Raw genomic sequence first — 24,876 nt, forward strand, 5'->3', positions numbered from 1 at the left:
ATGGTGCCTGGGGGGTGTCTGTAGTATGCCTGTGAAGTGCCACGTGTTTCCCGTGTTTAGAACAGTCCCTGCACAAAATGACATTAAACGGAAATAACACCATTTAAAACTGCTTGCGGTTTTAATGTTATATCTGGTTCCTGCAATATGGTTGAAAATCATTCAGAAAAATGGCATGGGTAGCCCTCCCTGCCCATTACCAGCCTATTTGGGTCTTGTACGCATATTAAGGGGAACCCCGTACCCATATTAAAAAAAGGAAATGCGTGTGGCCCCCAGGCCCTATATACTCAGAACAGCAGTATACAGGCGGTGCAAACAAGACAGGGACTGTGTAGGTTTGTTGTGTTAAGTTGAATCTGTTTGTAATTTTCAACTGGTACATTTTTAAAGTGTAGCTCCAGTCAAAAAATACTATTTTTAAGCTTTTTGGAAAACATAGGGAAGGGTTATCACCCCTGTATAATTTGTTTTGTCGTCCATCTTTTTTCATCTCACTTGCTGCTGTCTGATGTTTGTAAGTTGGATGTTAGTAAGTAGGGGCCTGCCCTATATGCTCTGCAGAAATGGCGGAACAAGGTGTTGGTTTTGCCACAACATTGTAAGCCCTAAAAGTGACTCTTGGTGGGCGCTGGAGCGCCCTGCTGTGAACGATTATATCAAGAATTGTAATTACATGCCATTGTTGAACAGTGGTAGAAAAATTGACCTTTGGTGGTTGTGGTGCTGGTGCCACAACACTATAAGTCCTCACCGTTACTCTCGGTGGGCACAGGAAGGGGCCCTCCTGTGAAATATTATATCAAGAATTGTAATTACATGTCCCTGTTAAACAGGGGCAGAAAAATTGGGCCTTAGGCACTGGTGCCATCACACTGCAACCTCTGCCATATACTCTAGTTTTATTGCAGGAATTAGCCCTGCTGCAAAGCATTACATCAAAAATTGTACTTAAACGCCCCTGTTAAACAGGGGCAGAAAAATTGGGCCTTAGGCACTGGTGCTGGTGCCATCACACTGCAACCTCTGCCATATACTCTAGTTTTATTGCAGGAATTAGCCCTGCTGCAAAGCATTGCATCAAAAATTGTACTTAAACGCCCCTGTTAAACAGGGGCAGAAAAATTGGGCCTTAGGCACTGGTGCTGGTGCCACCACACTCCAACCTCTGCCATATAATCTAGTTTTATTGCAGGAATTAGCCCTGCTGCAAAGCATTGCATCAAAAATTGTACTTAAACGCCCCTGTTAAACAGGGGCAGAAAAATTGGGCCTTAGGCACTGGTGCTGGTGCCATCACACTGCAACCTCTGCCATATACTCTAGTTTTATTGCAGGAATTAGCCCTGCTGCAAAGCATTGCATCAAAAATTGTACTTAAACGCCCCTGTTAAACAGGGGCAGAAAAATTGGGCCTTAGGCACTGGTGCTGGTGCCACCACACTCCAACCTCTGCCATATACTCTAGTTTTATTGCAGGAATTAGCCCTGCTGCAAAGCATTGCATCAAAAATTGTAATTAAACGCCCCTGTTAAACAGGGGCAGAAAAATTGGGCTGCTGGCATCACCCAGAACCAAAAATGTTCTTCCAACATATCAGCGGAGGAGGAAGAGGATAGACAATCAACATAACAGGACAGTCACTCAGCATCAGCATAGGCAGTCTTGAAGGGATGTGGTATTTCAAAAAAAATTATTCGGTTACATCAGCTTCAGGTGCTTGGTAGCTGTGGGTGATCCAAGACTGATTCATCTTGATGAAGGTCAGTTGATCAACTGATTCGGTGGACAGGCGCACCCTGTGATCGGTAACAAAGCCACCAGCAGCACTGAAGGTGCGTTCCGAAAGAACGCTGGATGCAGGACAGGCCAGTAGCTCAATTGCATACTGTGCAAGCTCTGGCCAGTGATCCATCCTCAAGACCCAGTAAGCCAGAGGATTTTCAGTGGGAAAGGTGTCCAAGTCTGACCTTGCCCCTAGGTATTCCTGCACCATGTAAATTAGACGCTGGCGATGGGTGCTGGAACCAATCATACCTTGGGGCTGCGGACTAAAAAATTGTCTGAAAGCATCAGTCAGACGGCCACCTTCTCCACCGCTCCTTCTGACTGATGCCTCAGCAACACGTTGTCCAGGACCAGGAGTTTGTGACCTCCCAGTCTCTGGGAACGCGTTGCACAGAGCTTTCTGCAAGGCCTCCCGGAGATGTCTCATCCTCTGCTCCCTCTGCGATGGCAAGATAAGGTCGGCAACCTTACCCTTGTACCGTGGATCAAGGAGAGTGGCCAGCCAGTAATGGTCCCTCTCCTTGATCCGAAGAATACGAGGATCCTTCCGCAGGCTTTGCAGGATCAGGGAGGCCATGCAGCGTAGGTTAGCTGAGGCATTCGGTCCGGAGTCCTCTGGGTCACTAAGGACAACATGATCCGCAGCTACCTCCTCCCAGCCACGTACAAGTCCACGTGTTTCTTGGGACTGTAAATCATCCCTACAAGACTGCTGCTGCTGATGCTGATGCTGAGTGCCAGCCTCCACCTCCATGCTGACACAATCATCCTCCTCCTCCTCTTCCTCCTCCTCACCCTCTTCCTGTGTGATGGGTGGCACAGCAGGAACACTGTCTGGATAAAGGGGGCCTTGAGAGGCAAGGAAGTCCTCCTCTTCCTGCCTCTGTTCTGCCTCAAGTGCCCTGTCCATTATTCCATGCAGCGTATGCTCCAAGAGGTGGACAAGAGGTACAGTGTCACTGATGCATGCACTGTCACTGCTCACCATCCTTGTGGCCTCCTCAAACGGTGACAGGACAGTGCATGCATCCCTGATCATGCCCCACTGGCGTGGTGAGAAAAAACCAAGCTCCCCTGACCCTGTCCTGGTGCCGTAGTCGCACAGGTACTCATTGATGGCCCTCTGCTGCGTGTGCAGCCACTGCAGCATGGCCAACGTTGAGTTCCACCTGGTGGGCATGTCACATATAAGGCGGTTCTTGGGCAGGTTCAACTCCTTTTGGAGCTCAGCCAGCCGAGCACAGGCATTAAATGATCGGCGGAAATGCACACAGACTTTCCTGGCCTGCTTCAGGACATCATGTAAGCCGGGGTACCTGCCCAAGAACCGCTGCACCACCAGGTTAAGGACGTGAGCTACACAGGGCACATGGGTCAGTTGTCCCTGTCGGAGGGCGGAGAGGAGGTTGGTGCCATTGTCGCAAACCACCATTACTGGCTTAAGCTGGCGTGGCGTCAACCACCTCTCGGCCTGCCCCTGCAGAGCTGACAAAACATCCGCCCCAGTGTGGCTCCTGTCCCCCAAACAAACCAGCGCAAGCACGGCATGGCATCATTTTGCCTGCGTACTTGCGTAGCCCCTGGAACGCCTACGGAGCACCGCTGGTTCTGAGGACAGAGCACTGGAAGAGGCTATGGAGGAAGAAGAAGAGGAGGGGGTGGAGGAGAGAGGTGTGTCACAACCAATAGTAGCATTTTGGAGGCGTGGTGGCGGAACAACCTCCAACACTACTGAACCTTGTCCTGCATCCTTCCCAGCAGCCAGAAGAGTGACCCAATGGGCCGTGAAAGACAGGTAACGTCCCTGTCCATGCCTGCTGGACCATGAGTCAGCGGTAATATGCACCTTACCGCTGACCGCCCTGTCCAGCGAGGCAAGGACATTGCCTTCCACATGCCGGTAGAGAGCCGGAATCGCCTTCCGTGAGAAAAAGTGGCGTTTGGGGACCTGCCACTGAGGAACCGCACATTGTACAAACTCACGGAAGGGGGCCGAGTCTACCAACTGAAAAGGCAGCAGTTGAAGTGCTAGCAATTTAGCCAAGCTAGCATTCAACCGCTGGGCATGTGGATGGCTGGGAGTAAACTTCTTCCGCCGGTCCAGCAGCTGGGGCAGGGACATTTGCCTGCTATAATCGGATGTGGATGTACCACTAGCAGAGTTCCCGGAAGCACTTGGCTGTGACACACCTAATTCTACACCTTCATTCCTCTCAGAGCAGGTTTCAGAGAGGACTGAAGGTCTAGTGGGGTTGGAGATGCCAGCTGATGAGGAGCAAGGAGAGGTCCGCTTTGTTCTTTGGTGTGGGTCTTTGAGGTACGCTTGCCAACGAGCTGCATGGCAGGTCAACATATGTCTGGTCAAGCATGTGGTGCCCAAGCGGCTGATGTTTTGGCCACGTGAGATACGCTTTAGACATATGTTGCAAATAGCAGCGGTGCGATCCGATGCACTCGTCTCAAAAAAGGCCCACACCAAAGAACTTTTAGAATAACGCGCAGAGGAAGCGCTCTGCGCAGGCGGAGCTCTGCGGTGTGATTCAGTTGGTGTGCTGCCCCTAAGCTGACCCCCAGAGGGCATCCTGCCTCGTTGGACATGTGCCTCCTCCTCCTCCTCCTCCTCCTCCTCCCTCCTTCCAGGCACCCACGTGGAGTCAGTGCCCTCATCATCCCCTCCCTCTTCATCGCTGTAGCAAACCTGGCAGTATGCTGCAGCTTGTGGAACATGACTGCCAGATTGCTGTCCTTCTTGAGCATCCCCTCTCTCTGCGCTCACGCTACTGCCTTCCTCAAGCTGAGTGTCATCATCAGAGCCCACCAAACACTGGGCATCCTCCTGGAGCATGTACCCAACACTGTGCTCAAAGAGTTCAGGAGACTCCTCAGGAGGACGTGGTGGGTCTAGGGAAGGAGTCACTGATGATGACATTGAGAGGAGGGAAGACGATGTGTTGGCAGCTGCTTTGCTACTACCCTGAGACTGGGTGAGAGAGGATGAGGAGGATGAAGAGGGCTTGGTCATCCACTCTACCAAGTCGTTGGCATGTTGCGGTTCAACATGTCCAGCTGCAGAAAAGAAGGACAAGCATGTCCCATGGCCACGTGCTGATGACAATGCACCGCGTCCACGACCAGCACTGTTGTCTCTAGACACAGAGCCTGCTTGCCCTCTTTTATCGGCTCGCGCCTGTCTGCCTCTCCTTGCTGGCCTTCCAGACATGGTAATGGCCTGAAGGGAGTTGGGTAAAACAGTAGTTGGGTAGTTTATATTGTGCTGGAGGCACACAACACCCACTAACTCCTGCAGATGCCTTTTTTATAGAACAGCAGAGATAAAGGGGTATATACAGATGTATACTGTGCTGTGCTGGAAGCACACACAACTTCCAATAACTCCTGCAGATGACAATTGGGCCCAAATAGAGAACAGCTATGTAGGTGGATTATAGCGGTATGTACTGGGTACAGAGCACGCAGACAGCACGCACTATCTCCTAACACTACTGACTGCAAGCTCTATTATTAAAGATAGATCACTAGCTATATAGGTGAGGTGAATATAGTGGTGTATACTGCGGTCAGGGCACGCAGACAATAACCAGAAAACAGCAGAGTTAAAGGGCTATATACAGATGTATACTGTGCTGTGCTGGAAGCACACACAACTTCCAATAACTCCTGCAGATGACAATTGGGCCCAAATAGAGAACAGCTATGTAGGTGGATTATAGCGGTATGTACTGGGTACAGAGCACGCAGACAGCACGCACTATCTCCTGACACTACTGACTGCAAGCTCTATTATTAAAGATGGACCACTAGCTATATAGGTGAGGTGAATATCACGGTGTATACTGCGGTCAGGGCACGCAGACAATAACCAGAAAACAGCAGAGTTAAAGGGGTATATACAGATGTATACTGTGCTTTGCTGGAAGCACACACAACTTCCAATAACTCCTGCAGATGACAATTGGGCCCAAATAGAGAACAGCTATGTAGGTGGATTATAGCGGTATGTACTGGGTACAGAGCACGCAGACAGCACGCACTATCTCCTAACACTACTGACTGCAAGCGCTATTATTAAAGATGGACCACTAGCTATATAGGTGAGGTGAATATCACGGTGTATACTGCGGTCAGGGCACGCAGACAATAACCAGAAAACAGCAGAGTTAAAGGGGTATATACAGATGTATACTGTGCTGTGCTGTGCTAGAAGCACACACAACTTCCAATAACTCCTGCAGATGGCAATTGGGCTCAAATAGAGAACAGCTATGTAGTTGGATTATAGTGGTATGTACTGGGTACAGAGCACGCAGACAGCACGCACTATCTCCTAACACTACTGACTGCAAGCTCTATTATTAAAGCTAGATCACTAGCTATATAGGTGAGGTGAATATAGTGGTGTATACTGCGGTCAGGGCACAGACAGTAACCACTACACAAGAGCAAGATAGGAAATCAGCCAAAAACGATTGGTGTGTAACTGTGTTGAAGGTACACAGAACACCCACTGCTTCAGATGCCAACACACTACACGAGGCCGCCTCAAAGGCGGCCTTATATAGTGTGGGGCCTGCACTACACAGCCTGAGCTATGATTGGCCACAGGCAGGACGCCCGTGGCCAATCATGGCTCTCCTCGCTGCTGGCGCTGCGATTGGCCAAGCATGCGGGGTCACAGTGCATGCTTGGCCAATCATGAGCCAGCAATGCACTGCGCCATCGCAGTGCATTGTGGGCCACACGAATTTTGCCGCGAACGGCCCAAACGTTCGGAATTCGGAGAACGCCCGAACGACCAATGTTCGAGTCGAACGTACGTTCGACTCGAACACGAAGCTCATCCCTAGTTGGCATTATATAGCAATCTGTTCTTTGTTTAGTGCCTGCCAAAAAGTATTCCTGCAATTACTTATTTGCAGTTCTGGAGTATCATGGGACATAATGGAAATAACAAAAAAGGAAGCTGATGCTAGAAAATGTAAAAAACAAGTATCTTCATAACCTGTTTCAATCAATCAGTGCAACACTATGGCACACTATGCATGGTAGACTTTATTTAAAGGATAAGTTTACCTTTGTAAAAAAAATTATCCATTTTATTAGGAGCCTGTAATCAGAAGATCATGAACGCAATCTCAGGCTCCTGCAGACTGCCAGTGCAGCTGTCTGCCCATACCTTGTACGGGCAGGCAGTTACTAAATGACAGGAAGAATCAATGAACAAACTAGAGCGCTCATGAACGCCCTGGTAGTTCTTTGAGAATAACAAGCCATCGGCCGCAATGGCTGACAACAGTTGCACTTCCCTAATGAACTCTGAATGAATGAGCAACTGGGTGGGCCAGCCCTGCATTCCTGCTTTTTTTTTTTATGTGACAGCAGGTGCGGGGAGAAGATCCCCACCCACTGTCACAATGGGGGATTGGGGGCTGGGCTGCTGCATTAGTAACATGTTACATGTTACACCCTGAATACAGGTGTAACATGTTACATAGTATGAAAAGTGAATGTATCCTTTAATTTACAGGAATCTGTAACCATCACTTGGTTGCATTTGCCCTCCAGGCCAAAGGTTACCATTTCCTCTTGGCTGTGTATTATTTATTTATTTATTCTTTTAAAAAGCACTTACTAAAGTTATTGAAACAATTTTGACTGGATTTCCACTGTAAATTTAGTAGAAAGTACATATAACACTTCTTTTGAATAAAGCAACAAATTGTTTAACCATTTATTGTTTTCACCCATACAGCTGTTCCCTGTGGTGCCTTCAACTATAAATGTGCAGACGGGACCTGTGTGAAGAAGATTAACCCTGAGTGTGATTCGGTTAGGGACTGTCGTGATGGTTCTGATGAAAAAAATTGCAGTAAGAAGTGTGTCTGTCTCTAAAATGATGTAATATCTTGAATAGAACGTGTAGCGACACCCTCGTAGGAGCCACTCGATGACGTTTTTCCTCTGAAGCTGCTCTGACCTTGCAAGCTCCCCATCCCTTCTGACACTCTACGTTCAGATGTGGTTTAGATAACCAGAGTTCAATAAACTGATCACCAATAATACCTAGCACAGAGTACAAGGCAATAGACAAAAATTTTGGTTACCACAATTTGTTTCAAATATTTTAGTAAATATTTTAAGTAGCACAAATTAATACTTAGGGGGTTACAAATGGGTTTACAACAATATATACATTCAAGAAGGAATCAGCAAAGGTAACCCAAACCAGATAGCAAGAAATATTTAGTAATAAGTAACACCAGCAACCTGTAATTACTCAGTAGATGTCAGTGATGTTTAACCACTTGCTTACTGGGCACTTAAACCCCCCTCCTGCCCAGACCAATTTTCAGCTTTCGGCGCTGATGCACTTTGAATGACAATTGCACGGTCATACAACACTGTACCCAAATAAAATTTTTATATTTTTTTCCCCACAAATAGAGCTTTCTTTTGGTGGTATTTAATAACAGATGGGGTTTTTATTTTTTGCTAAAAAACTAAAAAAGTTGGAAAATTTTTAAAACAAAAATTATGTTTAATAGTTTGTTATAAAATTTTGCAGACAGGTCATTTTTCTGCTTCATTGATATGCGCTGATGAGGCGGCACTGGTGGGCATTGATAGGCTGCACTGGTGGGCACTAATAGGCTGCACTAATAGGCACAGATAAGTCGGTACTGATGGGCACAGATAAGACGACACTGATGGGCACTGATAAGATGGCACGGATGGATGGAACAGATGGGCACTGATAGGTACCACTGATAGATGGCACTGATGGGCACTGATAGGTGACACTGATGGTCACTGGTAGGTGACACTGATGGGCATTGATAGATGGCACTGATGTGCAGCACTGTCCAGGCACTGACTGTGGGCACTGACAGGTGGCACTGGTGGGCACTGGTAGGCAGCACTTTTAGGGGGCACAGGTGGGCACTGAGGATCTGGGCACATCGCAGGGATCGGGACTGATGTCCCGCTCACTGCCGCCAGTAACTGGCTGTGTTGACATCACGTGATCAGCTGTCATTGGCTGACAGCTGATCACATGGTAAGGGGTCGGGGTCGAGACTTGCTGATCACAGAGCGCGCCGTGCACACCCTTCAGGGGGCACGCAGGCCGTTACATTGGTGGCCTGTGGAAAATTGAAAGTAGGTAGCAAATTAGAGTTAGGAAGAATTCAGCATTCTGACCACCAATGTAATGAGTCATGTTTATTATCACTTACCAAAAATGTAAGAGGCTTTCTTCTCACTAACAAATAATGTTAGGGGCATTCAAAATTTCCCTTTTCAATAACCACTGATGGTCATTGAAAAAAGAATGCCCTTTGCATTGGTAGTCAGTGGAACAACACTCCTTACATTGTTGGTCAGTGGGATACATTCCCCTTACATTGGTGGTCGGTAGAAGTAAGAATGTCCTTTACATTGGTAGTCAGTGGACAAAAAAAAAAATCTTTCTTAAATTGGTGGTCATTAAAAGAAAGCATGCCCTTTACATTAATAGTTATAGGATATTCTTGCGCCACAATATATAAAACTAAATAAAGTGAAACTATGGTTGCAGCAAATCACCGGCAGAGGTGCAAACCCTCCCCAAATAAGTGTATTTAAAAAAAAATCTATAAATGGTGTTGCGCTCCAAATAAATAAATATCGCTACTAAATAGCAGAGCAATCACAATAAACATGTAAACAGGCTTAAAATCATATAAGTGCAAAAATGTGCTATCAAGATTACTAATAACTACTTCAATATATAAAGCTTCTAAAGTGCATCCGTGCCTAAAGACTTTCCAATTTACAATAAAGTGCAGTGCAAAAATTAAATAAGTAGATACAACACATTTGTTCCAGCATAAATAACATAAAGTGCATCAGTGACAACTAAAAAAGTAAAAATTCAATGTGTTTAAATCCACAACACCAAACCATCTGTATTAGATCATGCAATCTGTGAGTCCACACAGTTCCATGAAACTAAACAACTCCGTGAGCAGAGAGGTGATTCCAAAGGTGATCTTGCAATTCCTCAAAGTGTTCACACACTGGGTGTAGTGACCACCTTACCTCACTGCTGTAAGGTAAACCGCATTTATTATTCCCAAAACACTAGGTATTGCTGCCAATTGATGTAGGTGCTGCAGATATTTCCCACTAGATGCTCAGTCATAGGTTGGTTACCATAGAAGAAAGAGGAGCACAGCAGACGCCGTAATCTACGAATCTGTAAAAGCAAGCCGACAAGTGAAATCTGTAAATAGTTTGTTGCTAATGAAGCCTCGTTAGCAACAAACTATTTACAGATTGCCCAGTGTGTGAACACTTTGAGGAATTGCAAGATCACCTTTGGAATCACCTCTCTGCTCACGGAGTTGTTTAGTTTTATGGCACTGTGTGGACTCACAGATTGCATGATCTAATACAGATGGTTTGATGTTATGGATTTAAACACATTGAATTTTTACTGGACTTTTTTAGTTGTCACTGATGCACTTTATGTTATTTATGCTGGAACAAATGTGTTGTATCTACTTATTTAATTTTTGCACTGTACTTTATTGTATATTGGAAAGTCTTTAGGCACGGATGCACTTTAGAAGCTTTATATATTGAAGAAGTTATTAGTAATCTTCATAGCACAATTTTGCACTTATATTATTTTAAGCCTGTTTATAGACACGTTTATTGTGATTGCTCTGCTATTTAGTAGCGATATTTATTTATTTGGAGCGCAACACCATTTATTGATTTTTTTAATGCCTTTTACATTGATAGACTGTAGAAAAAAAAATCTCCTTGCATTGATGGTCAGTGGGCAAGAGAGTGCTTCTTACATTCGTGGTCAGTGGAAGAAAGAATATCCTTTTATATTGGTGGCCAGTGGTAAAATGCAAATGGGCAGCATAAATAGCATTGGTGCCAGTGTTTTCACCTCTGTCTACTTACCAGCAAGAACAGCAGGCTTCCTTCTTCTTCATGGTCTTGTTGTTGTGTACTCTGTTAAATGACATTGGTTCCTGAATGAAATCTTAATCTGTTGGGTGAAATAGCAGTGCCTGCATTCATACTATAATACTCTGACACCAACTTTATGTTGGGTAGAGCACTTAAGGTGCATCTCTGGTACAGGTGGTGCTGCTGGTTGGCCATATTTTATAGTTGAGCCTGGTTATGAAAACTATTTGAGGAGGTACAGTAGTGGTACAGTAGTGTAATTTCTACTTTAAATCTTGAATTCACTTTTAGAACCGGCCATGTGTTTTTTTTTTGTTGTTGTTTTTTTTGTTTAATTTATGTTTATTGAAAATGAACATGAACCAGAGCCTGGCAAACACAATATATAGTACAGAATGAGACACATGGACTGCAATTGTCGGTTAACAAGACATAGGGAACCACATCGCTAACAACTCAACATTAGTTATCTGCTAAGGATCTGAGCATAAGAATCCGAGCAGAAAAGCCATTCACCAACATAAAGTTTGGGCAAATAAGGTATAAATGCAGAGTCTCTCGCTAAAACAATTAGCTTTTATCAAACCAAGCTGATAGAGAGCAAGTGGGGGATTGAAAGAAAGGAAAGGGGGAGGATGGTCTGAGGGGGAGGATGGTGTGGGGGGGGAGGGGGGATGGGGGGATTGGTGTCTGCCTCGGTCCGTTCCTAGCCAGAGAAAATAAATTTTGCGAAACAATGTCCGTATATACAGATGTACATTTGAAGGCTAACCAGCAGGACCAAATCTTTTTCACCAGATCCGACTTATCCCGGAGGGAGTAAGTGAGATCTTCCAAATTATATGTGTGATCCACCTCCGACAACCATTGCCGTAGAGAGGGTACAGTAGTTTGTTTCCAACTTTGCGGGATAAGTGCTTTTGCAGCGTTGAGCAAGTGTGGAGTCAGAGATTTTTTGTATGATTCTGCTGGTGAGCCTGTACAATGAAAAAGTATTACCCATGGGTCATTGGGTATCTCAAAAAATAGAATCTCTTTCACCCAGTGTAGAATGGTTAGCCAATAGGGGCCGATGAGCGGGCAATACCACCAAATATGAGCGTGTGTAACTTGTTCCCCACATCCCCTCCAACAGAGAGGTGACGTTATATCTACCATTCAGGGAGTCTATTAACGTGAAAAAACCAGCAGGAATACCCACTGGAAGCATCTGGAGAAAAAACAGCAGCCTGGGCAGAATATTCATCTTTACCACACTAATCCTCCCCAACCAAGAATGTGCAGCTTGGGACCATCTTTGTAAATCCACTCTAATCACATTAAGAAGGGGCAAGAAATTAGAACGGAAGAGAGTCGTAGGTTTAGATGTGAGATATATACCTAAATATTTCATTTTGTACTTTTGCCAGCTAAACGGGAAGGAATCTTTGAGGAGGGCGACAGTCCTACTGGGGGTAGAGATGTTTAGGATTTCCGATTTGGACATATTAATTTCAAAATTGGATATGGCACCAAATTTTGAGAAGGCTAACATCAGATTGGGAAGGGAGATCAGGGGTTGTTTTATGTAGAACAGAATGTCATCTGCGTAGGCCGTATATTTATGTTCTAGGTCACCAACTGTAATACCATGGATGTTTGGATTGTGTCTGATTGTTGAAAGGAAGGGTTCCAGGGATAGAGCGAAAAGAATCAGTGAAAGGGGACATCCTTGACGCGAGTCATTATAGAGTGTCATTGGGTCGCTTAAGGAGCCATTTATGCGTATTTGAGCTGTGGGAGATTGATATAGGGCGGAGATATGAGAAAGAAGAAACGGGCAAATTCCTAAGTGAGATAGAGTTGCCATAAGATACTCCCAGTCCACCCTGTCAAACGCTTTTTCCGTGTCTGTAGAGAGTAACAGGGTGGGCTGGGAGGACCCCCTTGCAAATGTCATCAGGGACAGGGTGCGTATGGCATTATCACGTGCTACCCTGTCTGATCTCTGGAGACCCAACTTGGGAGCAAGGGCAAGAGTCTGTCCGCGATGACTTTGGCGTACAATTTAGCGCCTATATTTAGAAGAGAGATAGGGCGGTAACTCCCGCATAAACTAGGGTCCTTCCCCCGGATTAGGAATCACCAAAATGTGTGCGTGTAGAGTTTCTGGTCGGAGAGTCCCCCCCCCCCACCGAATTCGCATTAGCGTAAGAGGCGAGGTAGCAAGGCATCAGCAAAGGTCTTATAATAAAGGGCTGTAAAGCCGTCAGGTCCAGGTGCCTTGCCACATGCCATGGCCTTCAGTGCCAAGTGAAACTCCTCGACAGAAAACTCTCCATCCAATGAAGCGAGGGCCTCCGAGTTCAGTTTTTTGGTAGATTGGCCTGCTGTAGATAGTCTTGGATCAGGGTCTTCTTAGTCTCTGAGTCTGTCACAGATGGAGGGACGTGGTATGGGCGTTGATAAAACGCATGAAACTCTCTGGCTATGTCTGTGGTCTCGTATGTGAGAGTGTCAGATGATGTCTTAATTTTGTCTATAAAAGCCCTATTTATTTCCTGTTGTAGGGAGCGTACCAGGAGCCTACCCGGTTTGTTTCCCCATTCATGGAACCATTGTGACACCCTTCGGGTACCTTGTTTCCACTGCTCATGAAACAGAGCTTTCAGCTCCTCCCGTCTTACTGTTAATATATGCAGTGTTGGTTGCGCCTGACTGGCCTTGTGTTGTGACTCAAGGGCACTAATTTCTCGTAACAGCTTAGATTGTAACTGTATGGATTCTTTTTTTCGTCTGGAAAAAAAAAAGAAAGGGTTATATTTGCGGGTCCAGGAAAGCAGAAATAGCGAACTGGGAAGATGGACATGTGAATACAGTCCGACATGCCATCTATGCTTGCATAGTAGGTGGGCTGGTGGATGAGGCACGGTGCTTGCGGTTCACCTTCTGCCAGGTCGTTTCAGGGTTGTTAGGAAGAGGTGGAATGCCTTCTTGCCAGCCGGGTAGTTCCGGTGGAGAGATGTTGAGGTCCATGCAGAATTTTTCCAGGTCCTCTGGGAACCGTCTCTGTGCGCAATCAGGGCAGCAGGGAAACCCCAACGGTAAGTAATGGAGGCTGAGCGCATTTTTTCAGTTAGGGGTCGCAGAGCCCTGCAACGCTCCAAAGTCTCCCTGGCCAGATCAGGGAAGAAGGTGATCGACGAACCATCAAAGTCCAAAACGGGAGCCTCTTTGATTTTTTTCATGATGCGTTCCTTCTCCTCGAAGTAGTGTACCCTGCATATCACATCACGTGGGGTTTCCACTGTGAGGTGAGGCGGAGAGCCCTGTGTACGCGATCAATTTTTAAGGGATGATTCGCCGCCATACCCAAAAGTCCACTGAAGATGCCCCTTACCGTTGGGAGGAGGTCTTCATCTCCTGTCGCCTCCGGGAGCCCCCGGATACAGATGTTGTTTCATCTGTTACGGTTTTCTTGGTCTTCGATCTTATAGAGGGCCGTCCTGTGCGCGATGGCGAGTGAGCAGGTGGTCGCTTGCAGTGACCTGATTGCGGTCGCGTGTCTGTCCAGCCTCTGCTCTGTCTCTTCCACCCGGTCCAGCACTTGAGCAAGGTCCGATCGGACCGCGGATACTTCCTTTTTAATAGATTTCTCGAGCCCCAGTAGCATTGATGCCAGTTCCGTCTTGGTGGGGAGTCTGCTCTCCAGGGCCGCCACTTCCGAGCATCTAGATCCACTCCCTTCTCCCTCAGAGCCTGCTGACGAGGCCGGGGAGAGCGATCTGTGCTCCGCCTTGTGGCGGGGGGCGGAGCTTGTGTTCGCACCCGTATTATGTGGAGAGCGGCCTAGTCCATCCATGTCTCCCACATCCTCGGGATCAGCCAGGAATCGCTTGATAGAGCCCTCAGGTGTGCCTTTCTTCGGCAGGGACTTGCCGGTTCTCCTGCCCATCTCCCCCGGGAGGTTGGAAGTGCTTATGCAGCAAATGAGTGCTATTTTTGCGGGGTCTGCGCCATAGCTCAGAGAAGATGCGTCCTTACCGATGCATGCCGAAACCATGCCCCATCACACCCGGCCATGTTGTTCTTTAGCAACGCTCACAGGCTGGAATTGGAGTCTTCCTACATTATTCCACTAAATAAAATAGTTAATATTAAGTTAAACTGTAAAAAAAAGTTTTTTTTTTCCAGTTGCTGGTGCTATATGGTCTAACTTATTAAACCATAAACAATCTTTGTCAACTCTGTCACCCTTTCATACCTCCTCACAATAATTTTTTTTTTCTTGATATTAATAAAACGTTGTCCTTATTTCTCACAGATTGTGGTGTTCAAGGACTTCAAAATCGCATTTCTGGAGGAACCCAAGCTCTAGAAGGAGAATGGCCTTGGCAAGCCAGTCTACAGATGCATGGAGAACACATATGTGGCGGGGCCTTGGTGGCTGATAAGTGGATTCTGACTGCGGCTCACTGCTTTGTGAAGAATGGGTAATGATAAATGGGGCAGGGTGATTAATGCATCTAAGCTCTTTAAATGTTTGCAGAGACAGCCGGACAAGACATAAATGTTAACAATACAACTGTAGAAACCAATAGTGAAATAATGAGGAAGGTATGCACAAGGTTATAAATCTGACCTCTAAACGTTGAGCTTAAAATATGCATCTAATCATCCTAATGTGTATGGACACATACAGTCAGGTCCATAAATATTGGGACATCGACACAATTCTAATCTTTTTGGCTCTATACACCACCACAATAAATTTGAAATGAAACAAACAAGATGCGATTTAACTGCAGACTTTCAGCTTTAATTTGAGGGTATTTACATCCAAATCCGGTGAACCGTGTAGGAATTACAACAGTTTGTATATGTGCCTCACACTTTTTTAAAGGACCAAAAGTAATGGGACAGATTTACAATCATCCATCAAACTTTCATTTTTTAATACTTGGTTGCAAATCCTTTGTAGTCAATTACAGCCTGAAGTCTGGAACTGATAGGCGTCACCAGACACTGGGTTTCATCCCTGGTGATGCTCTGCCAGGTCTCTACGTCAACTGTCTTCAGTTCCTGCTTGTTTTTGGGGCATTTTCCCTTCAGTTATGTCTTCAGCAAGTGAAATGCATGCTCAATCAGATTCAGGTCAGGTGATTGACTTGGCCATTGCATAACATTCCACTTCTTTAAGTTAAAAAACTCTTTGGTTGCTTTTGCGGTATGCTTCAGGTCATTGTCCATCTGCACGGTGATGCACCGTCCAATGAGTTCTGAAGCATTTTGTTGAATATGAGCAGATAATCTTGCCCGAAACACTTCAGAATTCATCCTGCTGCTTTTGTCAGCAGTCACATCATCAACAAATACAAGAGAACTAGTTCTATTGGCAGCTATACATGCCCAGCCCATGACACTACCACCACCATGCTTCACTGATGAGGTGGTATGCTTTGGATGATGAGCAGTTTCTTTCCTTCTCCATACTCTTCTCTTCCCATCACTCTGGTACAAGTTGATCTTGGTCTCATCTGTCCATAGGATGCTGTTCCAGAACCGTGAAGGCTTTTTTAGATGTTTGGCAAACTCTAATCTGGCCTTCCTGTTTTTGAGGCTCACCAATGGTTTACATCTTGTGGTGAACCCTCTGTATTCACTCTGGTGAAGTCTTCTCTTGATTGTTGACTTTGACACACATACACCTACCTCCTGAAGAGTGTTCTTGATCTGGTCAACTGTTGTGAAGAGTGTTTTCTTCACCAGGGAAAGAATTCTCCAGTCATCCACCACAGTTGTTTTCCGTGGTCTTCCCGGTCTTTTGGTGTTGCTAAGCTCACCGGTGCATTCTTTCTTTTTAAGGATGTTCCAAACAGTTGATTTGGTCACACCTAATGTTTTTGCTATTTCTCTGATGGGATTGTTTTTGATTTTGTTTTTTCAGCCTAATGATGGCTTGCTTCACTGATAGTGACAGCTCTTTGGATCTCATATTGAAAGTTGACAGCAACAGATTCCAAATGCAAAAGGCACACTTGAAATGAACTCTGGACCTTTTATCTGCTCCTTGCAAATGGGATAATTAGGGAATAACACACACCTGGCCATGGAACAGCTGAGCAGCCAATTGTTCCATTACTTTTGGTCCCTTAAAAAGTGGGAGGCACATATACAAACTGTTGTAATTCCTACACCGTTCACCTGATTTGGATGTACATACCCTAAAATTAAAGCTGAAAGTCTGCAGTACATCTTGTTCATTTAATTTTAAATCCATTGTGGTGTATAGAGCCAAAAAGATTAGACTTGTGTCGATGTCTCAATATTTACGGACCTGAGTGTAGGATAACATTAGGCTACTCCTAGAGACAAAACACAAAACGCCTGTAGAAGCAGTGATTTTTAAGTCAGTGTGCATAACCCCTAAATGTATTAGTACTATACTGGCCAAGATATTATACAGGCCACTGGCCTTACCAGGATAAGAAAAACATGTAAATAACTTTCGCATTTTAAATTTGAAAAATATTTGCTTTGTATGCTGTATATTTTGACGCTATGACGAGCATTTACCATAGTTTGATTTAATTGCTGATCACAACATTATCCATTCAGATATTAATCAGTTTGTGTGTAGGGTTTCCAAAAGTTCTACTTGTAAGTAATGCACAGGTTGAAGGTTTGGAGGTCATATGAAATTAACCACTTTCTGCCCAAAGGATGTACCTGGCTGCAGTTGCAGTCATGACCCCAGTATTTTTAGCAGGCGATGCTCTTTCATGTAAAAACAATCCTATCAGCTAAATAGCCACTGGATTGCTTTTACATGTGGTGGAAGGGGTCCCCCACTTCCTCCAGCCACCTTTCCAGGTTCTCCCATTCTACCATGGAACCCGGGACTTAAGCCGTAGAGCCATAGAGATGGCCAAGAACTGGAACCTCCCTGATCATCTCTATGGCCTAAGGCTTGATTCACACTAATGCGTTTTTTGATGCATTTTGTACAAATGAAGGGACATTTTTTACCATGGGATCCTATGAAACAGGTTCACATTAGTGCATTTTTGTTCCTCTGCATTTTTGGAAAGGGTCGGGAACTTTTTTCCTGCAAAATGCAGAATTTTGCATGTAATAGACTTTAATAGACCCGCATCCAAAATGCAAGTACTGCATGTTTACTGCAATTTTAATGAGATTTTGCCACGATTTGCACTTTGCAATTTTCACTGTATATAACTGGTTGCTAAGGAGGGGGCTGGGAAGAAATGCAGAAATGCAGAAATGCTCAAAAACAACATGCATAGATGTGAATCGAGCGTTTTTTTGCATTTCGCAGATTTGCACTACAATCCATTTAACATGGTTTCCTATGGAACAGGTTCCATAGGAAGCCGGACACAGTGCACCTATGGGAAGTGCCACGTATATGCAATCACGAGATTGCAGACGTGGCGCTTCACTTGCGGGCGTTTAGCCCGCCTTGCGGCACTTTCTGAAGCACTGAATAGCTTCCGCCTGTTCGTAGTATATATTACTAGGGCCGGGTGGTTTGATTGACATCTAAGTTGATGTCACTTCCTGTTTTCTCACTCCAATTGCGCCCAGGAGAGAGGAAACGGGAAGTGTGAGAGGATGGACCTCTCTACAGGAGACACCGCTAGAGAGGACAACACACTGCAAGGTAAGTAACGGGGAGGGGGGGTTTGATGTAAGGCTGCTGCAATTAATGGTGACACATTCTGCTGCAATTGATGGGGACACATGCTGCTGCAATTGGCGGCGGCACATTCTGCTGCAAGTTGGTGGGACGCATGCTGCTGCAACTTGGGGGGACACATGCTGCTGCAATTGATGGTAACACATGCTGCGGCAATTTGGTGGGACACATGCTGCTGCAATTGATTGGCATCTAATAGTTTTTTGAAACTATTGATGCCCCCCGCTGAAACCACCACTTGTGGAAGGGAATTCCACATCCTTGCCACTCTTAAAGTAAAGAACCTTCTACAGTTTAAGGTTAAACCTTTTTTTTTCTAATTTGAGTGAGTGGCCACTTGTCTTATTAAACTCCCTTCTGTGAAAAAGTTGTATCCCTATTGTGGGGTCACCAGTACGGGTATTTGTAAATTTAAATCATATTCCCTCTCAAGCATCTCTTCTCCAGAGAGAATAAGTTCAGTGCTCTCAACCTTTCTTCATAACTAATATCCTCCAGACTTTATTAGCTTTGTTGCCCTTCTTTGTACTCGCTCCATTTCCAGTACATCCTTCCTGAGAACTGGTGCCTATATATATATATATATATATATATATATATATATATATATATATATATATTGAAACTCCAAAGTGATCAAAGATTCCAAGATGTGTCCCAAGCATTAATTTCACAGCTGCAGTTGCAATATGGGGACTTTTTGTGCTTAAGCAATATAAGTGACTCTTATGCGTCCCCTCTTGGGTCCCCACTCACCGACTCCCCTTACCCCTACAGGGGTAATAGGCGTATATGACAGCTATAGGTTCCTGAGAGCTGGTTCTGTTCTCACAGCGATGACACCTTGTATGGCTCCTTCAGCTGTTAATATATCAGAGACACTCCACACTGATCATATACAGGGGATAGACATTATTTGGCCAGATGTATCCTCACAAAGAACGAGATAATCCTCCCATAGTGCAGTATTTCTGTAAAATGTATTAAACATAAAACTTTAAATACAAAAGTTAGTGTGTTTCCACACCATAAAAGCCACTGCACTTTATGGGTGGGGTTTCTCTTCCTCAGAGGAAGGTCCAGGAGATCCAGTCTTAGACAAAAGCAGTGATAGCAAGGTCTTCGATGATGGTGAAGGAATGCATGCAGTATCTGGGGGTTCTATCAGCCACAGTTCCAGTAGTCCCATGGGTCAGGTGTCACAGAAGGAGGTTTCAATGCAACTTTCTTCTTCAGTGGGATCGTCACTCCTTCTACCAGAAATTCTATCTGCCAATTCAGATAATCTGGTCCCTGGTTTGGTGGTCAGTAGCTTGTAATCTTTCCTGCAGCGTTTCATTGAAGGCCTCAGAACCAATAGTGGTGACGACCAATGCCAGTCTGGCAGGCTGCGGGGCACACTGCCTGGGACAGCAGATTTAAGGCCAATGAAACCTTTGTGAATTTCCTAGGATTGGATGCTGTCAGACGCACTCTCTTAGCTTTCCAACCTATGTTACAAGGTCGAGCTGTCTAGATTCTTGGGTAACAATTACGGTGGCTTATGTGTCTCAAGGGGGCACAAGAAGTCGCTCTTCCCTTCAGGTGACATGTCAATCTTCCTATACGCAGAGAAGAATCTCAGCTCTTACAGCATCTTATCTCCCAGGGACTGGGAATGTTTTAGCAGATCCCTTGAGTCGAGGCTTTGAGGATCACACTGAATGGGGCCTGAATCGATAGATCTTATGGCATTGGAGACGAATTGTCAACTGCCTTGCTTCTTCTCCCGGACCTGGCGTCCACAGGCGTTGGGTCAGGGTGCTCTGTCCAGGTCTTGGAACTTTCCCTTGGTTTATGTGTTCCTGCTGCTTCCATTGGCTCTCAAAATCCTGCTGAAGATTCAGCGAGAAGGTTCACAGCAATAGTAGTCTTACCTTACTGGCTCAGGGAGCCGTGGTTTCTTCTGGCTTGGAGGATAAAGTTGGGCTCGCCAATCCCACTGCCTCCTTGTCAAAATCTCCTTCTGCGGAGTGGGGCCTGACACCCGAACTGCAGGAGGATAAAGTTAATAACTTGAAAGTGAGAGGGAGGCTTTAACTGGCTTGGGTCTCTCAGGTGGTGTAGTGGAGACATTATTACAGGCTCGTAAGGGGTCCACAAATGTAACCTATCACCAGATTTGGAATTCTACAGAAAGGGGTTGGGACCTTGGATCTCCTTCAGTGTCTAACATTTTGGAGTTTCTGCAGAGTGGTCTCTAAGGGTTAGCTTATAATTCCCTTGTCGTGTACAAGATATTCTCTACATCTGTTGGTGATCTGATTTTTAGGGGCAGCCATAGAAATCAGACCTCCATTGAAATAGTTTTTTCAAAAAGAGGACTTAACACTAGTCTTGGGAACATCGCTGGTTCCTCCATTTGATCAAGCTTTCTCTTGTTCATTATTTCTTTTAACAGTTTTTTGTTTTTTACTAGCTGTTGCCTCGGCCAGAAGGGTCTCTGAGTTGTGCGCCTTCTCATCTAAAGAACCATATTGTTTGGTGCTCCCAGACATGATAGTCCTTAGGCCGATTCCAAGCTTACTACCTAAGGTTGCCATATGATTTCATATGAACTGGGAGGTCATTCTCCCAGCCTTTCCGGCGAATACAGCTGATAAGTGGAGTATGTTAGACCTGGGCTCTGCGGTTTCAGCCTACCTGAAATGGTCTAAAAGCAAATCAGCTGGCACTTCGGGGGGCGTGGTTTCGCTATGCAGCAGTGAAGACGTGTCGTCTCTGAGCTCCGGCCCTGACCCCGCTTCTAACGCACCTTATCACCGCATGAACCCCTCGGCACGCTCGGGCACGATGGGCAGGAAAACCGGCAAGTCCCTGCCGAAAAAGGGAGCTCCCGACGGGTCGATTAAGCGCTTTCTAGCGGAGCCGGACGAGGTGGGTGACATGGATGGTCTAGGCCGCTCTCCCCTGAACTCGAGCGGGCTTGCCGGCCCCGCCCACCGCCTCAGGCCTGATCACAGAGCTCAATCCCCGGCCTCGTCGGTGGGATCTGCGGATGAAGACCGTGATCCGCGACATTCGGAGGTAGCAGCACTGGTGAGCGGGCTCCCCACCAAGTCTGAGCTGGCCTCCATGCTCATGGGGCTCGAAAAATCTATTAAGCGGGAAGTGTCCGCTGTCCGTTCGGACCTGGCGCAAGTGTTGGACCGCGTAGAGGAGACGGAGCTACGCTTGGACAAGCATGCAACCGCCATTAGATCTTTGCAGGCGACCACCCGTTCCCTTGCTATAGCACACCGGTCGGCCCTCTACAAGATCGAGGACCAGGAAAATCGGAACCGCCGGAACAACATCCGTATCCGGGGGTTGCCGGAGGCAACCGGTGATGAGGATCTTCTCCCTACGGTCCGGGGTATTTTCAATGGCCTCCTAGGGAATGCAGCAGATCATCCCTTAAAAATTGACCGCGTGCATAGGGCCCTTAGGCCACGTAACATGGATGTGGACAATCCGCGGGATGTGATCTGCAGGATTCATTACTTTGAGGAAAAGGATCGCATTATGCAGAAGCTTAAGGGAACGCAGGTGTTGGACTTTGACGGGGCATCGCTTTCTTTCTTCCCCGATCTGGCCAGGGAGACGCTGGAACGCCGCAGGGCCCTGCGGCCCCTAACTGAACAACTGCGCTCGGCCTCCATCAATTACAGATGGGGCTTCCCGGCTGCCCTAATTGCTCGTAGAGATGGGAAAACGGTGATTCTGCGGTTCCCTGAGGACCTTGAGAAATTCTGTGCAGACCTTAACATCTCTCCGCCTGAGCTCCCGGGCTGGCAGGAAGGCATCCCGCCTCTGGAGAACGTCCCTGAGGCGACTTGGCAAAAGGTGTCTCGCAAGCAACGTGGTCCATCCTTCGGCTTGCCGGCTAGTCAGCCGTAGTGTGCATGCTGGCTATTGCCTTTAGATCGGATGTTTGGTCCTATCGACCGGTCGTACCTGGTTTCGCAAGTACATTTTAGTGCATTACCGTGCCTTCATTCCTTTTTGCATGGTGTTTGTTCTTTTTCTCTGTTTTTCGGTTCTATTTTTGGTTCACAATTTTATTTTTTATTTTTTTATTTTTTGCACTTACGCCCTTACTTGCTGCGTTGCACGTGATATGCGACGTAGGGGGGCCTGGAGCTGCCCGGGATTCGTGGAACAAGTGCTTGTGAGACTTATGTCTGGCGGTTACTTACTTACTCCCTTCCTTATATCATAAGATTAATGTGTATGTGGGAAGCTTGTGCTCCTTATTTCCACTTTTGCCTCTGGTTCTATGTTTAGTTACAGGGGGTGGTTCATTTACTTTAGTGTTTCCTTACGCAAGGTGCTTATATGTATAAGTGTGATGATATGTTTGTTATGTGGGGGTCGGGGTCGGGGCTGCGGCATGTCACTCCTGTTATGGGTGGCCGTGGACTGCTGCTGCTGGCTGGCCCCTCCTTGTGCCTGGAGGGGGGGCATCGGATGGATCCTTCTCTCCGGACCTCTGCCGGGCTCTCGGCGGGGGGATGGGGGGTGGGGGTTTGTCTGACTGCCCCCGCGCTTCGGTGCAGGCGGCTGCGAGCTCGTGTTGCCCTCGGACTGATTGGGGCTTCGGTCCCCGGTGCCGAGGAGATGATGGCTATTGCTTTTGCTGACCTGCTCATTCTCTCTTCTCTCTTCTCTATTTCTTCTCTTCCGCCCTTTTCTTACCCTCTCTCTTTACCCCTCTGTCTCCCTACCCCTCTGCCTCTGGTCCTGTCTCGTGATTGCAGTGTATTTGTTCTAGACCCTGGCGGTAACCTATGGCCACGTTAGAATTATTATCATTTAATGTGCGGGGCTTACACGCCCCTGGTAAACGCCATAACTTATACCGTGAGCTGGATCGCCTGCGGGGGGACGTGGTCTTCCTGCAGGAAACCCATCTTACTCACACTTCGTCGGTGAAATTGTTCTCGCCGAAATACCCCACGTGGTATTATAGCTTATCTGATGTGCACAAAGCAAAGGGTGTGGCCATAGGGTTCCGCAGGGGTACTCCTTTTCAGTTGATTGACATGTTATGTGACCCACTCGGACGCTTTCTGTTCCTTAAAGGTAGCCTAGGGGGACTGCAGTGTACGCTGGCGACCCTCTATGCACCGAACCGTGACCAAGCCACCTTTATAGCTGCAACGCTGAGAGGGCTGAGGGACTTTGCTAGCGGATGCGTTGTCCTAGCCGGGGACTTTAATACACCGTTGGAGCCCCTGCTTGATACCTCCTTGGGAAGGTCCTCGGTTTCATATAAAAGCCTGGCGTTTATCCGTAAACGCCTCTTTGACGCTCAGTTAATTGAGGTTTGGAGGACAATGCATCCGAGGGCGAGGGACTACTCATATTTCTCGAGTGTTCACCAATCTTACTCCAGGATTGATTATTTCTTCCTTGACCATCACCATCTCTCTCTCTTGGCAAATTCCAATATAGCATCTTCGCCCCTGTCTGACCATGCCCCTATTTTACTTACCCTTAATATTTCTTCACTGCCCCATAAAGCTACCAACTGGAAGTTGAATGAGAACCTGATTAGTGAGGAGGCAGACATCATATCTATGCGGGATGAACTCACCCAATATTTTCTTGATAACGCCCAACCGGACATTTCCCCGGGAACACTTTGGGAGGCCCATAAGGCTCACATACGGGGTAAGTTTATGGAATTAGGGGCTAGGAGGAAAAGGGAAGCGGTATTGCGACAGTCTAAGCTATTGTCGGACATTGCTTCTCTTGAATCCCAACATAAGGCCAGCTTGGAGCAAGCTACCCTTCACTTACTAACGGAGAAAAGGGAGGAATTGAAGGGTTTATTTCATGAGCAGTGGAAGCGAGAAGCCCGTAGAGTGTCCCAAACTTATCACGAATGGGGTAATAAGCCGGGGAGGCTTCTGGCGCGCTCTCTACGTCTGACTAAGACTAGGACGTATATTGAAAAAATTAAAACCCCTTCTGATACACTTACGTATGAGACCTCCGGAATTGCCAAAGAATTCCAGGCATTTTATCAAGCTCTCTACCGAGTTCCCTCAGCGGTGCCGGATGTGGAGACTAAAAAGTCTTTAATCCGGGAGTATTTACAGCAGGCGGATTTGCCCAAGCTGGACCCGGCGGTCCTTGACTCTTTGGATGGGGAACTCTCGGTCCAGGAGTTCAGTGTGGCACTGAGGGCTATGGCGAGTGGCAAGGCCCCTGGTCCAGATGGCTTTACGGTCTTGTATTATAAGACCTTTGCAGGGACCTTGCTGCCCCGCCTGGCCTCTTACGCGAACACGATATCGAGGGGGGGGTCTTTTCGCCCTGAAACTTTGCACGCACATATCTCTGTGCTTCCTAAGCCGGAGAAAGATCCTAGCCTATG

General features: G+C 46.5%; 1 protein-coding gene across 2 annotated transcripts in view; it reads left to right on the forward strand.

Moving 5' to 3' along the window:
• TMPRSS6 (transmembrane serine protease 6) overlaps positions 1-24,876 on the forward strand; it is a 430,707-nt gene that overhangs the window by 312,628 nt on the left and 93,203 nt on the right. For both annotated transcript variants that reach the window (XM_077452249.1, XM_077452250.1), the window contains 2 exons: positions 7,560-7,676; positions 15,078-15,246. In XM_077452249.1, the coding sequence (XP_077308375.1) occupies positions 7,560-7,676; positions 15,078-15,246 (286 nt within the window). The remainder of the gene's footprint in view (positions 1-7,559; positions 7,677-15,077; positions 15,247-24,876) is intronic.

The sequence above is a fragment of the Lithobates pipiens genome, unplaced genomic scaffold (genome assembly GCF_037356315.1).
Source record: "Lithobates pipiens isolate NorthernLeopardFrog02 unplaced genomic scaffold, aLitPip1_a1.2 Scaffold_23, whole genome shotgun sequence".
NCBI classification, from domain to species: Eukaryota; Metazoa; Chordata; class Amphibia; order Anura; family Ranidae; genus Lithobates; species Lithobates pipiens.